We start from the raw sequence: 13,036 nt of genomic DNA, 5'->3' as shown, positions 1-13,036 counted from the left end.
GCGGGGAGAATTTCAAATTATGTGGACACTACAATGGGAAAGTAGGAGAGTAAAGGAAGAACAAGAAGAAAAAAAGATAGAGAAGAGGTGAAAGAAAGAGAAGATAAAAGGGAAAGAATGATAAAACGTCTTCCCTCTGCTCCATCACCTAGAAAGAGAGATGTAAAAAGAACAGCACAACCAGCAGACATAGTGTAACATATACAATAGTGTAGTCTGCTTTATTTCCACATAAATATGTGATTTTAATACATCTGCCGTTAATATTTCAGAGAAACAAGAGATGAAAAGTTTGAATAAATAGTTATTTCAGTATTTAACTAGCTGAAGATGCAGAGCTAACAGTCAGCTGGTGCCTCTCTGTGAGGCGTTTGGTCTGAAATCGTCTTCCTCTGAAGCTCCGCAGCTCTCCGTGCATCAGCAGCTGATGCTGAAACGTTGCTTCAGTCAACCTCCTCACAGTCTCTGGGTAAAAGCAGGCTGTGGGTCGTTCCGCCCTGTTTCTGCTGCAGAGGACGTTCAGGTGGAGGCTCACTCCACCACGTCTGGTTACCCTGCAGGACACATCTGAGTGAAAGCATGAAAGCAGCTGTGCTCACTGGCAGAGGAATCATTAATTGTCCCCGTTTCTATCAGCAGATCCTTTAATGAGAACATCTGTTTAGATCCATCAGAACAAGATAGCAATGCCTGAAACTCCTGATAGCTCCTTTTAGTCAACAAAAACCATAAAGAAAAATTATTTTAATCTGAGAGACTCTGTAATTATTGATGTTGGATAAAGGCAAGGACGATTTCCTGTTTCTGTAAACTTGTTCAGAAGCTGGACTTCAGCCCAGCAGCCTATAGAGATGCTGAGATGAAGGAAACCGTCTCCTCGGATCCCTGATGGGTCCCTTGCTCAGCTGATTCAGCGGCTCGCATGTCCGAGGCTTTATTAATTATTCACAGCTTCTCTGGTTTAATATCTTCCTGTTCAGCAGTTTCACCCGATCGATGGTAGCTGCTCGGCCTGCACACTTTGTACCATCAGCAGATAAGCAACATGATCCGTCTGTGGGGAACTCAGAGAGCTTCGGATCAGAACCGAGTCCGATCACAATAAAGACAGGAACCAGCACCGTCTGAAACTACCAACCAGCCTTTCATTAGAGGTCGTCGTATGATGACAGAACATTTTTTCCTTGTTTATGAGTTAGTTTTAATCATAATAGTCATTTTAGTCCTTGTTTAGTTTCAGTCAGTTATATTTACTCTAAATTTAATCAACTAAAACCAAAATCTAAGTTGCAGAGGGATGTTTACTTAGAGCCTTTAACATCATTAACTATTTAATTATACCAACATAAAAGCTATTCCCATCAGGAGGGACCAGTGTTAAGATTTTTACTTTTAGTTTAAATTTTAAGTTTTATGAAACAAATGGATTTGGATTGAAGTTTTGTGTAAATATTTAAAAGCTGCAGTAATGTGATTAGTTGTAAAGTTCATGTGCATCATGTTCTACCTGAACAAGAAATACTCCTGTCCTTTCTTTAAACACCATGTCTGTGAGAAACTCCAAAGTTTAAAGAGAAAAAAAGCCTCAATATCATCACATTTAAACTGAACTAATGAGATTCAGCACTTCCTGCAAACATTTCAGAAGAAAATACAATAAACTTTATAAATAAAAGCCAAGAATGAAGCCGCCTTCTGCTGCCTGCTGCTGCCCCAGATCATCTGAGGATGATCAGGAGGAGGAAGTATCAACACCTGCTGCAGTTTTCAGGTCATTATTTTGCTTTAACCGTGTGGAGGAGGAATGATCGGAGTAACATCACACAGCAGAGAAGCCACTAAAAGGCCAGAAGGAGCTGGAAGCCACCAGATGAAGAACATGAAGCTGACAGGAAGCAGGGAAACACAGCAGGCTTCATCAGGACTGGGTCTGGAAGGATCTCCACTGAGATCAGCTTCCAACCACGGCTCTAATGACAACATGAACACTCATCCTGTCAGGCCATCGGTACCTCCAGGACAACTTGCTTCCTTCTTGTTTCTGTTCCTCCACTGCTTCACATCACTTGCATTACCTCTGACTAGAAATGTGAAGGAAAGCTGAATCCAGACAGGACAAAGTAGCTCAGCATCAGTTCCTAGAGTTGCCTTTAAAAGATAATTTAACAGATATTTTTTGGTGCAAGCATCTGAACTCAGAAGTCACTTCATGCTGTAAACGGTTGTCTAACAATCACTCAGTCAACTAGGCTGTCTAGACCTCCTGCTCCTCAGACAGGAACATGACTTAATCCCAACTTCCTCATTATTTGTTATGCTCACCTTCCAAAACATTCATAAACCTCCACATTGTTGAGTTTTTCGTCCATCCATCTGCTATGCCTACTTAAAGGCGGGTCCACCCTGGACAGGTCACTGTTGGGTTTTAATTCAAGTCATTAATGGTGTTAAGTGTTGCTCAGACTTCTGTATTTACAGTTATAAACTATAAAAGAAATTGTGTAAAAGTGGAAATTCAGGTAACCTTTGAAGTATGGGCGAATTAAAGCAATGGAAGTAAATGGTGGTGCTGCTGTGACTGGAAGGACACCAGTGGCTGAGCAGAGCGCTGTGCAGCCTTGGCTCTGTTCATGGTCCCCTGAGTGATTGGATGAAGGCGGTTCTGATGTGTCAGCAACGACCGGCCGAGCTATGACCAAAGTTACCTTCTGTGGGACAGATACTGCAGAGTCCTTGATGAGGACATGAAGAGGAGGATTGAAGTTCCTGCTTCGCCTGTTCTCTGCCATGTTTTTCTGTCTCTCTGATGATCAATATGGGATTAGATCACAGCAGAATATAAACATGTTAAACAATGTGAACTGGTCAGATGGACGGCTGATTGGACTGAAGCTCTTCAGCGTGGCATCTAATTGGACAAACGAAACTCTCACCATTAACTGATCCTCTTCTGTTGTGCAATATATGCCCAATTATTAGGCAAGTCAGTATTTTGACCATGTCATCATTTTTAGGCAGATTTTCTAACTCTGGGATCACAGAATCATCAAACGTTTTGTTAGAGGCAAAAAGATCACAAGAAATGTGTTGAGAAAAGGGATGCAATTTAACAGCCAAATAAAGGACAAGAATCAACCGAGAAGCAACCAGGAAGCCATGATGCTCCAGTTCTGTTTCATTCCAGAACTGCAGCCTCCTACAGTATCTGCAAGGTGTTCAGATCTCAGAGACAACCTGACCACCACTGAGCAACACACGAGATGAAGCATCAAGACTGGGGGCCAAGAAATATCTGAAGACAGATGTTTTAAAGGTTTTAAAGACAGATGAAATGAGAGTGACTGTTCGTGGAACCACGCCTGGATCAGTAGCGGCCCCAGAACTCAATTGTGAGTCAGACACCAGAAACGTGGGGTACTGGTATAGGTGGGTGTTATTAAAGATCACAAAGATGTTATTAAAGATTATTCATATTCGTGGGTTGAAGATGGGCTCAAAATCTACAACCAAAGCTACTCCTAGTTCTAGAAGACATTTTCTACAAGCAGCGGTACAGGAAGAAGTCAGCGTCTTTCAAAAAGACAAAGATTTATGGAGGCTCAATCACCTGCATCCAGGTCTCCTCTGCATGGCGAGCCTAAAGGGGTTTAGCTGTTTTTGACCAATCAGGTCATCAGAACAACTTGGCCTAAACTGTCTTTTCTTTTGAGAAATATTTCTACAAAGGTTGGCTAGGAAATAGAAACTTTAGATGGTTATTTATGTTTTATTGTTAATCAGTGGTTACTTGTTTATTATTGGTTACCTGTTAATGACTGGTCATGTGTTACTGGTTAACTATTACTAGTTACCTGTTTATCACTGATTACCTGTTCATTTGTTGCTGTCTTCAGAATCTGAACTCATTTAAGAAGCATCTGAAGATTTTCACATCCAAGCCTGCTTGCCTGTATCATTTCATTAGCATTGGTGTTTTTTTCTTTTATCAGGTTTTAATTCTATATGCTTTGTCTTTGTGATTTATGAAGTATAAAAGGTAATCTGTACGTAAAACGTACTTAATTACTTTTTTAATGTATCCTGTCTGGCAGTGATCTGCTGCATTAATGCCAAAGAGAGCATTACTGCTTTCACTGCGCTTGTATATCCAATAAAGGAGAAAACTTTATTGGATATTATTTTGGGATTATTTCAAATTCAGTGGACACAGAAACACAAAGGTAAAACAGAGAAGAGAAAGTGACAAAAATAGAGGAGAGGAAAAGGAGAGAACAAGATAGCATCCTTGGAGTCTGTTTTTACACCTGCAGAGAGAGATAGAAAACGAACAGCAAAACCAACTGAAAAATTATCACAGGTACAAACAACCAACGCCTTGATACCATCAAGAAGTGAAGTGAATCTGTAAGCACCTGGATCCAAGCACCTATAAAGCTATAATATTGCAAACGCCCTTTTCATGTTTGCAGAGTTTTGAAGTCATTTGTTCATTTTTATTTGATTAGAGGATTTTATTTGATTAGAGGATCAACCATAAATGTGACTTGAATGGACCTGATGACACACATCACCGTGATGTTCTATCCAAGTATTAGCTGTGGGTAGCATCCCTACCTGCAGGGGGCGTTGGCAGTGGTGTTTCTATGAGGCAGGAAGTTTGATGACAGGCTTTGTTTTGTCCGTGCAGACAACATCTGGACAGACCAGAACCTCCTCCTGGACCCAGATCTTCCCTCCGGCTGGAGAACTATCAAAGACTCCACTGGGACCTACTACTGGCACGTTCCCACCGGCACCACCCAGTGGCAGCATCCCCGCCTCACTGGGATACCAAAGCCTCTCGAAACACCAGTGAGACACGGATGATTAGCTCTATGTAGCTTTTTCCAGTTTCAGCAGTTTGTTCAGGCTGCTCTTCTTCTGTTTCAGCAGGAGGAGGAAGGAGAGCAGCGCTCCAACAAGGAGACAGAGGGCGCTGCTGAGGAATGGTAACTCAGTATAATGTCTGTCTGCTCCTGTTAGCTTCTCTGGTGGTAGAACACCTTCTGAAGTCTTTTATCTTCTCAAGGACAGCAGCACTTTAAACTCTAGTGGGGTCAACTTGATCCTTTGGACAGAGAGGTGTTGTGTTAACAAATCAGTCATGACAACCTGCCTAATTAAGTCAGTCAGTATTTTGCCGGATCCGTTACCATGAGATCTCCCTGTGGACCTCTGAAGGTCTCTGCAGATCCTTTCAGTCAGCCACAGTGTTCAGGTGACAGGTGTAGGTGGAGCTTATGGGGGAATTTTGGACCCAGGGATTCCCAGCAGAACATTTCCCAGAGCATTTAACTGCCCTGGCTCACTTCGGCTGCGTTCACTCTGCAGGGAAATGCGACCCATATCCGTCGTTTTCATGGCAGTGACCCTAACGGCCCAATTCCCATCTATTGGCCCCCAAAAATTCCAGTTTGTGCCACTTCCATCTGTGGTACTAATTCGGATACGTATCGGATTCTTTTCAAAGCATCCGCTGTCTGAAGGGTCATGTCGCATTTTATCCATCATTCACGTCCCTCTCCTGTCTCTCAGTCCACATAGCAGCAGCTAGCTCTCCATAAAAGACCATTGTTAATAGCTATGCTGCTTTCTATTTACCTTATTTCGTCTTGCCATGAAGTGGTTGCCCAATCAGCAGCAATTCCACACAGACAGCATCTCAAGGTACAAGACAACCGGAGCAGCACCAACGTTATCTCAGTTACATCATAAGACAGATTCAGATTCATAAAGGAAGAATATATTTAGCTCTTGTATTTAGTTAATAATCACACTGGTAAATGCTTCTATGTAAGGATATCAACAGTTTGTATAAGTTAGCAGTATTTCTACAAATGTAATTCCACTGATCCTGGTCCTGAGTCCCTTTGAGGCTAGTTACTGCTTATAGGTTGAGATACTATATGACCTCATTTCCTTACAGTATAGCAAGAGTAGATTATGGAAAACTTAAATCAATGGTTGTCAAAGCGAGTAGGAAGCCTCCCCCTGGTGGCTACGGGTGTAAGGACAGTCCCCCCCCCCCCCCCGTAGTAGAAACTACCACTTTAGATTGATTGAAATGGAGAAGATGCAGAAGAGTCGGCATCCTAACTGTTGACCTTTCTACATCATAATCCAGAAATGTCCCCACAAAGCGATGAGTTCCTCAGTATAATGGTTCTAAATGTAGGTCCTCATGGAGGACAACACGTGGGACGTCCCTGTAAGTCATTTGGCCATTCACTGTTCAGTGAAGACCGTATGTTGCTCTCCCAGCACCGGCACATTTTACATGAGCTCACTCTTCTCTCAGGTCTTCATCCCAGGAAGATTACCTCAGCAACCACGACCCGGACTCAAAGGTAAGATTGAAGGAGAAACCTCCGGCCATTAAACAGGACCTGCACATCTTCTCCATAAAGTTCTGTCAAACTGGAAATTATGTTGAAGAACATGGGTTCAGTATGAAAGTCTGGGTCCTCTCCTGCATCTGGATTTAATCTGGTGGTCTAATCTGCTCTAATCTCTCTCTCTCTGCCTGTTTGTGTCTGTCCAGCGCAGTTCTGTGGAGCTTTAATCTGATTTAATCTGTCTCTCTGCAGTGTTTCGCAGTTCGCTCTCTCGGCTGGCTGCAGGTGGAGGAGGAGGACCTGTCTCCCGGCCGCAGCAGTTTAGCCGTCAGTAACGTCATCCAGCAGCTGTCTCACTGCGGCAGTCCAGAGCAGAGAGACAGGTCTGAGGCCTGGGGGGAGGTGAGACACCAATGCTGCCCCCAGAGGCAGTATGCAGAAACTGCACCTGCATCTGGGCATTTTACTCTGCAATGTAGTCTCAGTGCAAAGACACCAGATCTGCGTATTTGAAATAATGTTACCCTGGATCAGGTAACTACACAACAAAGCAACAGACCAAAACGGTGGCTAAGGTTCTCCTTACCTGTTCTCGCTTGCAGCCACAAGGGGGCTCACTAATCAAAAGTCATGTTTAACACGCCAGAGGGCATGAAAGGAAGCCAACTACACTAAAAACTACCAGGAAGGTGTACCTGAGAACATGTTATGACCTGTGCAGGGTCGGGAGATGATGATGGTTCTGAAGAAAGACACCTTGACCCTGCTGGACCCTTTAGACCACACCCCCCTCCACTGTCAGCCAATCATCAACATCCGTGTGTGGGGCGTGGGCTGCAACAATGGCAGGTGAGTCAATGATGATGGTCAAACTCCTCCATGTTTTTGCCTGATTTTATCTCCGATATCCAGTCAGGGAAGGTCTGCACCACCTGTGGTTAGTCAGCAGAGCGAGGCGGCACAGAAATCTGGCTCATTGTCCACAAGCTCAGCCTGGCAAAGCTACTCTAGTCTGCATTCATGAGCGTTTCCATTACAGTATTCTTCATAGCGGCTGGCTTTGTTTGCCCCTCCTCAGGAGGTAGTACCGTCCGGGGCGGAGCAGGGCTGACATGTGATGTCATCAGACTGCTGTTCGCTGATTGGCTGAGGAGAAAAAAGAAGGTTTTCTCAGAGGAAGTCCAGGGCAAAGTTAAACTGAAGAGCAACAACATTATCAACAATATCAACAATAAAATGTACTATTTACAAACCATAAACCTTAAAACTAGTAAGATTTGTCTCTAAAGGGTGTTTTAAAGTTGTTCTGATCGGACCCCTGTGGTCCCTGCTGGGGCAGCAATCTGCTCCAGCAGCTCTGTGCTTTGGCTCGTTAAAGTCCGTCTCGTTGTTCTTGTTAATAGCAGCAGAGCTCAACCCTGATGGCTGGAGGTGGGGCTAAAGTAAAGCGTTTGTTCCTTCAAGCTGTCGCCCCTCCAGAGTTAATGAGCTCCGTTTGCTTTGGCTGCTCCGGTAAATCCTGAACTCTGTGATCCTCAGAGTTTCAGTGGTGAAACAAGAACCCGTCTCTAGAATCAGTTCAGACTCGTAGTCTGAGACTAAGTTGGTATTTTTCACCTGTTGACATCAGACACACCTGCAGCTGCTTGGCTAGGGCTCCAGTCTCTGAATGGTGTTGTTCCCTGTCTGTGTGCTAAGCTAAGCTTCACTCGCTCCTTCTCAGTAGTTCCTGCATGCGCCGAAGTTAAAGTCAAGCTCACCTTTCTGTTTTTTCCCACTCTAACACTGTCGCTCTCTGTTTCTTTGCCACGCCCACCCTTATCTGTGCAGGGACAGGTAAACCCCTCCACACTCACAGCTGAACGCCAGGGTCATGTCTGGACTGTTCCTCTGGTCTTCACCTGCTCCAGCTGATCAGGCTCTGTCTGTCTGTGTGTTTGTGGTGCGTTCAGGGACTTTGCCTTTGTGGCTGGAGACAAGGACAGCTGCGTCCTGAAGTGTCACGTGTTTCGCTGTAATGCTCCAGCCAAAGCCATCGCCTCAGCGCTGCATGAGATGTGCTCAAAGGTGGGAGGCTCCAAACTAACCTCTCTGCTCTGCTGCTAAAAGTCTAAAGTCGTTGTAAAAGCTAAGTCCACCCGTGGAGCCTCCTCTGGACTGCAGAGGTTCAGCATCAGGCAGGAGCTGCTGGGTAGATCATTGATCAGCTGATCATCAGCAGCAGTTCTGCTCTGGACTTAACACAATGACAGGGTGCAGAGACATCAGCAATGACCTCAGAGCAAGAAAAGTTGCTGCCCATTGACACGGGAAAGGGTCAAAGGTCACCTGCAAATCATCTTAAGGCAGCAGGACTGATGTCAGGAGAGCTGCACCTGGAGGAAGGACCAGACTTCTGGACAGAGGAGACCAGAGATGATGGACCATGATGGTCAGAACCGTGATGAACAGAACCATGATGATGGACCATGATGGACAGAACCGTGATGAACAGAACCATGATGATGGACCATGATGGTCAGAACCATGATGGACAGAACCATGATGGATAGAACCATGATGGACAGAACCATGATGGACAGAACCATGATGGTCAGAACCATGATGGACAGAACCATGATGAACAGAACCATGGTGGACAGAACCACAGTGAACTGAACCATGATGAACAGAACTGTGATGAACAGAACCATGATGGACAGAACCATGATGGAGAAAACTAGATGCAGCATCAGCTCCTCATACCAACTGTGAAGCACGGTGGTGGAGGGATGATGATGAGGGCTAGTTTTGAGCTGCTAACAGCGATTGGACCTCTGCATATCAACGTCCTCTAGAGTCCAATGTGAGTCCATATCAGTCCAGAACTGCTGAAGCTACCACTGTGGCTGCAGAAGGAGGTTCTGTTGGACCGTGGGGTGGACTCAGTTTTTGTCATGACTTTACTGAACACCATAAAACGATGATTTTCCTTCTGGCTGCAGAGCTGAGATCTTCCCTTTGGGTCTGACTGAATCCTGTCTTCCATGCAGATGATGTCTGGCAAAGCCCTCATGAGGCCCTTGCGCTCCCTCACCATGGAGAGCCTCTCACCTGAAGACCTGCCCAGACAAGGTGACTCACCTGCTGACGGCGGATCAGCTGATCACACCTGGTGTCGGTTCTGTATTAATGACCTGTTGTTTCAGTGGAGTTTCTAGAGGCGGTACGGCAGCAGGTCCAGAAGTTTGAGGTCCAGTACATCGGAAACCTGCCGGTGTCCAGAGCCATGGGTAGGACAGAGACACACCTGGTTCACCTGAAGTTCCCTCTGTAGACGACCAGAGACCTTCTACAGGAACTCTGTGTCTTTAGCTCCTCACTAAACAGAATGAAGATGCGGGTGTTCCTCAGCACCAGAACATTTTCAGTCCTCCACTGCTCAGCAGACCCAGTTCTGATGGAGGGGAGGTTCTGTAACCACCTGCTCTCTTTGCAGGTATGGAGGTGCTGAACAGAGCCATCGAAAGCATCATGAACTCCACCGACCAGGACGACTGGGAGCCAACCGTCATCCACATCAGCGACAAAGTTCTGTCTCTGTGGAAGGGGGAGGTACCGTCCTGGTCCCGGTGGGCCTCAGGTGATACGTCCCCTCACCTGTGTGTAATCCTTACCTGTTATCTGTGCTGGCAGGATGGAGACGAGCCTCTCTGGGAGTGTCAGGTGCGATTCCTCACCTTCCTGGGCGTCGGCCACGACAGCCACACCTTTGCTGTGATTGTGGACGCCGGCACGCAGCAGTTCGAGTGCCACGTGTTCTGGTGCGAGCCGGACGCCGGGATCCTCTCTGAGGCGGTGCAGGCTGCCTGCATGGTGAGCGGATAAGACGGACATCTGGACACGGCTGCACTGCTTCTGTTTCCTCTGACTGATAGCGGTTGCTTTAGGTTTGGAAGGTCAGATCACTGGGTTGGGCTCAGTCACAGTATTTTATGAACGCCTCCTTCCTGCTGCCCAACGCACCATGGCATCATGGGTAATCAGGCCTTTTGCTCGGCCAAGACTTTTAAAAAAGGACTGAAAACATTTCAGCAGAACTAGTTTTAACCACACACAATAATATTACACACACACACACACACACACACACACACACACACACACACACACACACACACACACACACACACACACACACAAAATGATGACCTGCATTACTGAGGGAAATAACCCAGCCCTGTGTGAAAAGTAATCACACCCTAAACTTAAAAAGGGTTCCTGCAGCCCTTGGCAGCAAAGCTGAGATCAAGTGTTTTTTTGATAGTTGCTAATGGACCTTAAAGTTACACAGAATGTGATGCTGTTGATGCTGTTGAAGATTCTTAGTCATCAGGTCATGGTCATTCCAAAAAAAGTAAAAAACAAAACAACTGGACTTGTTTTCCGTAGTTGAAGACGTTTCGCTTCCTCTCCAGGAAGATTTCTCAATTCAAAAAGTCTGCAGTAATGTGGAGTAACAAGCTTTATACTACTGCCTAACAAAGGCCTGTAATGGCTTAGATAACATGCAGATTTAACAGAAACTGGTCCACTCCTCTGTAACGAGGAGGAGGCCTTAGGTTCCAACTGTCAAAAGCTTGTAATACAGCTATAGGATTACTTCCGGCCAACCATCACCTTAACTCTCACCATCATTCAGGTGATCCAAACATCGTTCCTTTAAGCCAGGCCAATAACGACCCTAACAACTCCTCATTACAGAGGAGTGGACCAGTTTCTGTCCAATCTGCTGCCTTTAACAACTTTAACGACCGCCCATTACTAAGGGGTGAACCTGTTTCTGTTGAATCTGCATGTTATCTAAGCCATTACAAGGCCTTTGTTAGGCAGTAGTATAAAGCTTGTTACTTCACATTACTGCAGACTTTTTGAATTGAGAAATCTTCCTGGAGAGGAAGCGAAACGTCTTCAACTACGGAAAACAAGTCCAGTTGCTTTGTTTTTTACCTTTTTTTTTGGATGCTGTTGATAGTAGTGTGAGTTATATATATCATTAAAACCTTCTGTGTTCCCAGATTAGAGCTCAGTACTTCCTGTTTCTAGAGATGTCTTAGTTGCATCATGTCACAACCTTTAAACCCTTTTGAGAATGATTAACACCAATGACTTTCATCTCTTTAGATCCAGAGACTTCGTGCTGTCAGACAGATTCTGTCTATTTCTTTATTCCTGGGCGTGGCCGGTGAGAACACGACTGTTTAAAGTTAATCACAGTCCACTGTCCCCTCCCCTCAGATCCAGTACCAGAAGTGTCTGGTGGCTCAGACTCCACCTCCTAGGACCAAGTCATGGCGTACGGCTCCATCAAAGGTTAAACGGGCCAACTCCATGGACGGCGCCGCCTTTCCGCCGCTCACATCCCATCACCACAGAAACAGCAGCAGCTCCACCTTGGTGACCAGCACCAAAGGCAGCAGCAGCAACGTGAGGAAAGGGATGCTGGCGTTCTTCGAGACGTTCCGCAACAAACAAGCTGCCACCTCGTAGCGATGGGGGCAGGACCGCTGGACGCCGTCCGACTTGGCTGCAGCCCTGAGGGTCTGAGCAACACCTGAGGGTCTGAGCAACACCTGAGACGAGGCCCACCTGAGGAGCAGCCGGTGGGTTCAGTCTCTGGATGAATGTCTGCAGGTTTCTGACCAATCAGAGCCCTCGATTCCTGCACCTCCTTCCCTCTAGAACAAAGCAAACCGTAGAAAACACACCGAACCGCCTCAGGACCTTCAGACTTTAAATGTGAATGAAACGTTTCTCCCTGAGGGTCGTGTTGAAGACGAGGAGGATTTCTGTGTCAGACTTAGATTTCCCTCAGAAGTGGTTAAAAACAGACATGTAGGCTTAGAGAGCAGCTCCTCCCTCCTTTGGTTCAGCTTCTCCTGGAGGGAGCCTACCAAGCTGCAGTGGCAGCTCCTCACCGCCAGGGGGCGCAGACGAGTCACGCATTATTACCTGATTCCTCTGCAGGCTGAAGCTGATCTAAAGGATTCAGAAGGTTTTAAGCTCGTTTTGTCTGTAAATAACAACAAACAATTTAATGATGTCATGTATAAATAAAATAAATAAAATAAAGAAAATCCTTCATTCTGCTGCTGATCTGACACTTTTATCTGTTTTCTTCCTGTTCACCTGAACTCTTTAGTTTTGTTTATGTCCCTCCTGTTTTATTAGTTTACATTATTTTCTAAACTTCTTTTCTGTAAGGTGTGAATACCTTACTTTGCATTTTATTGTGAAACAAAAATAAATAAACTTTACCAGCATCTGGCAGCAAATGTAAACATGGAGGGTTGGGAATATGGTTTTAATATTATATTATATTTATATTTATAAAAATACAAAACTGGATATTTTCCCAGGTTGCAAATGACTGGATGAACCTCCTGAGTTTCCTTAGAGTGAAAACTTTGAGCCAACCTGTCAGGAGGATCTGATTTAATTAACCTAGAGAGCCTATAAACTGGCACCAATCTGTGTTTTCTCCCTCATGAATTCACACAGCTTGTATTTCCTGCAGTGTAAATTCACTAATCAAAAACTCACAGGGTACCAAAATATTTGAGACATTTCCACCTAGCTGCCTGCTGATGATCTTCTGAATGCAAAGGACAACCTGTCACATT

General features: G+C 45.2%; 1 protein-coding gene across 3 annotated transcripts in view; it reads left to right on the top strand.

The window, feature by feature from the left end:
* Positions 1 to 12,514, top strand: part of apbb3 (amyloid beta (A4) precursor protein-binding, family B, member 3) — a 15,959-nt gene extending 3,445 nt beyond the window's left edge. Inside the window, exons 2-13 of one of the 3 annotated variants that reach the window (XM_036133214.1) lie at positions 4,688 to 4,851; positions 4,933 to 4,988; positions 6,338 to 6,386; positions 6,627 to 6,776; positions 7,096 to 7,223; positions 8,205 to 8,210; positions 8,327 to 8,441; positions 9,407 to 9,488; positions 9,563 to 9,646; positions 9,853 to 9,968; positions 10,050 to 10,229; positions 11,652 to 12,514. In XM_036133214.1, coding sequence (XP_035989107.1) covers positions 4,688 to 4,851; positions 4,933 to 4,988; positions 6,338 to 6,386; positions 6,627 to 6,776; positions 7,096 to 7,223; positions 8,205 to 8,210; positions 8,327 to 8,441; positions 9,407 to 9,488; positions 9,563 to 9,646; positions 9,853 to 9,968; positions 10,050 to 10,229; positions 11,652 to 11,903 — 1,382 coding nt within the window. In that variant the 3' untranslated portion in view covers positions 11,904 to 12,514. Of the gene's footprint in view, positions 1 to 4,687; positions 4,852 to 4,929; positions 4,989 to 6,337; positions 6,387 to 6,626; positions 6,777 to 7,095; positions 7,224 to 8,204; positions 8,211 to 8,326; positions 8,442 to 9,406; positions 9,489 to 9,562; positions 9,647 to 9,852; positions 9,969 to 10,049; positions 10,230 to 11,651 lie in introns of all 3 variants that reach the window. The other 2 variants (XM_036133213.1, XM_036133215.1) reach the window with 2 other exon arrangements.
* The last annotated feature ends 522 nt before the right edge of the window (positions 12,515 to 13,036 follow it).

The sequence above is a fragment of the Fundulus heteroclitus genome, unplaced genomic scaffold (assembly GCF_011125445.2).
Source record: "Fundulus heteroclitus isolate FHET01 unplaced genomic scaffold, MU-UCD_Fhet_4.1 scaffold_59, whole genome shotgun sequence".
NCBI lineage: Eukaryota > Metazoa > Chordata > Actinopteri > Cyprinodontiformes > Fundulidae > Fundulus > Fundulus heteroclitus.
Note: the sequence above shows the minus strand (reverse complement) of the source record. Positions and strands in the feature narration are given on the sequence as shown.